The sequence below is a fragment of the Quercus suber genome, unplaced genomic scaffold (assembly GCF_002906115.3).
Source record: "Quercus suber isolate HL8 unplaced genomic scaffold, Cork oak 2.0 scaffold_718, whole genome shotgun sequence".
NCBI lineage: Eukaryota > Viridiplantae > Streptophyta > Magnoliopsida > Fagales > Fagaceae > Quercus > Quercus suber.
This window is the reverse complement of record NW_027070159.1, coordinates 164,996-167,903: the sequence shown is the minus strand read 5'-3', so window position 1 is coordinate 167,903 and position 2,908 is coordinate 164,996. Positions and strand designations below refer to the sequence as shown.

The window sequence follows — 2,908 nt, the reverse complement described above, 5'->3', positions numbered from 1 at the left end:
CAACAATGTATGCGTATAGGACCTCGTCGGCCTCCGGATTAGACATGATGGGTGGCTGGGCCAGGTAATCTTTGAGTTGTTGGAAGGCCATGGCACATTCTTCGGACCATTCAAATCCCTTCCACTTATTGATCAGGAGATAGAACGGTCTACATCGATCGGCCAACCTGGAAATGAATCAATTTAGAGCCGCGATCATCCCAGCAAGCTTCTGGATCTCTTTGGAGTTTCGCAGAGGCCTTAGGTTTTGGATAGCTCTGATCTGGTCGGGGTCAACCTTGATCCCCTGGTGGGTGATGATGTAGCCTAGGAACTTGCCAGATCCTACGCCAAACGAGCACTTGGAAGCATTTAGTTGCAGCCTGTACTTTCTGAGGACGTCGAATATACAGCCGAGGTCCCCCAGATGCTCGGACACCAATTTGCTCTTCACCACCATATCGTCAACATTGATCTCAATGTTTTTGCCCAACAGCGGCTCGAACATTCTCGTCATTATCCTCTGATAGGTAGATCCAGCGTTCTTCAGGCCAAATGACATCACCTTGTAGTGGTAGTTCCCGATGGGTGTCACGAAGGCCGTCTTCTCCTGATCCTCCTAGGCTAATTGGATCTGGTGATAGCCCTGAAAGGCATCTAAGAAGCTCATCTGAGGATGGCCTACAGTCGCATCCACTAGCTGATCTATTCGTGGCATTGGGAAGGGGTCCTTTGGGCATGCTTTATTCAAGTCCGTGAAGTCCACGCAAACCCTCAATTTCCCACTTTTCTTCTCGACCACCACAGTGTTGGCTAACCACTCGGGGAAGAATACTTCTTTAATAGCCCCGCGCACTTAAGCTTATTGACCTCTTCCTTAATTGCCTCGGTGTGCTTCTTTGACGGGCATCGGGATGGCTGCTTCTTGGGGGTCACCGAAGGGTTGACATTGAGGTGGTGACAGATGAAGGATGGGTCAATCCCTGGGCATCGTAGGTATCCCATGCGAACACGTCAAGGTTCCTCCTGAGGAACTCAAGCAACTCCTCCTTCTCTCGGGGAGGCAGTTGGGTTCCGACCTAAAAGAACCTCTCCTGGTTGTTGTCGATGATCACTTTTTCTAGGCCTTTAAGCCTTGCTTCCTCGGCGGCCGTGTCAGCTGGTACCACCGAGGTGGTTAACTGCTATAAGTTTTCGGCCACAGTGGCCGAGGGTTCCGTATCTTGCGGATGTGAGGTGGCTGCGACTATACATCGCCTTGTCGTTGACTGGCACCCTTGGATCTCCAGGATTCGGCCTTCGGACGAGAATTTCACCTTCTGGTGTAAGGAAGAGGCGACGCCTCCTAAGGTGTGGAGCCAAGGCCTTCCCACAATGGCAGTGTAGGGGGAGTACGTGTTCACTACTATAAAGTCCACCTCCACTACTTCCGGGCCGGTCTGGATGGGCAGCCTGATCACGCCCTCCGGGATGACTAGCTTCCCATCAAAGCTCATCAAGGGCGAGTTATAGGGTGACAAGTCCTCAGGCTTTAGCCCCAGCCCCTTATAGAGGTCGGGGTACATGACCTCCGCCGCGCTGCCCTCATCCACCATCACCCTTTTGACGTCATAGTCCCCAATTCTGAGGGTGATCACCAAAGCGTCGTCGTAGGGTTGGGTGGTCCCGTCCTTGTCCTCATCGAAAAAAGTCAGGGTCGGGTGACAGCCTCTTCTGGCCCTCTTTGGCTCGGACTGGGACTCCCCGGCGGCCACCTGGGTCACGAACAGCACTCGCGAGGGGCGCATACCTGTTCTTCCTAGCGCAGCCAAGATCACATTAATCGTTCCAGCGAGCTGCCTCATGGCAGTGTCCCTCCGTGGCTTCTGGTAGGTCTGGCCCTGTTGGCTGTTGGAATGGTGCAGGAGGTGTTTTAGCTTCCCCTCCCGGACTAACTGGTCCAGATAGTTCCAAAGATTCCTACAGTCCTCCGTAGCATGCTCGTGGTCCTGGTGATATTGGCAGTAGCGGTCTTGATTACGCCTCTCAGGATCCCCCGACATCTTATTCGGCCACTTGAAGTACGGTTCGTTCTTGATCTTTTCCAGCACCTTGTGCACCGGTTCTCGGAACACAGCGCCGATAGCCTGGGCGTTTGTCGCCCCAGATTGTCCTATAAATTCTCTCCTCGGGCGGGCATTGTTATACCGGTCCGACCTGGAATCCCTCCTCTCCTGAGGGATAGCCTTCTCCTTCCCTTTGCCATGTAGCAAGTCTTCCTCCACCCGTTTGTATTTGTCAATCCGATCCATTAGATACCGCATGTTGGTGGCGGGCTTACCAGTTAAGGACTTCCTCAGGATGTGCCCCATCGGGAGCCCGTTCTTGAATGTGTTGATGGCGACATCGTCGTACTTGCCGTCTAGCTCATTGTAAATCTCCCAATACTTGTCCGAGTAAACCTTGAGGGTTTCGTCGTCACGCATGGTCAGGGACAGCAACGTGCTCATGGGCCGAGGAGGTCTGCTGTTCGTGACAAAACGGGAACCAAAGGCCTAGGTCAGCTGTCTGTACGAGTCTACGAAATTCATCCTCAAGCCGTTGAACCACCTCATTGCCACAGGTCCCAAGCTGGACGGGAAGACTTTGAACATCAGTGCCTCGTTCTTAGAGTGAACGGCCATCCTCTGGTTAAACTGGCTCACGTGCTCCACGGGGTCCGTTTTGCCACTGTAAACGGTGAAGGTTGGCTGTTGGAACCTCCGAGGGAGCACCGCCTCTTCTATGCGATGTGTAAAGGGCGACCTGGAAAGCTGGTCCAGCGCCCTGCTCATGGCGTCACTTCCTAAGCCCCTAGGGGTGGGGCTGCCACGCTTACGCCTTTGGTAGCGCTCATCCTCGTGGGAGAAAGTTTCACTCGGGGGTGTTGTCGACCTTTGCCTATAGTCGC

At 53.7% G+C, this 2,908-nt stretch overlaps 1 protein-coding gene across 1 annotated transcript; it reads right to left on the bottom strand.

Annotated features, from left to right (window-relative positions):
• Window positions 1-1,163: 1,163 nt before the first annotated feature.
• LOC111989367 (uncharacterized) lies at window positions 1,164-2,444 on the bottom strand. Its single transcript, XM_065766561.1, has one exon. The coding sequence runs from the start codon at window positions 2,442-2,444 to the stop codon at window positions 1,164-1,166; it is 1,281 nt and encodes a 426-aa protein (XP_065622633.1).
• Window positions 2,445-2,908: the final 464 nt, after the last annotated feature.

What these genes read in the sequence shown, in the direction of transcription:
- LOC111989367 (XM_065766561.1), bottom strand. Translation starts at nt 2,444, where the DNA reads ATGCGTGACGACGAAACCCTCAAGGTTTACTCGGACAAGTATTGGGAG.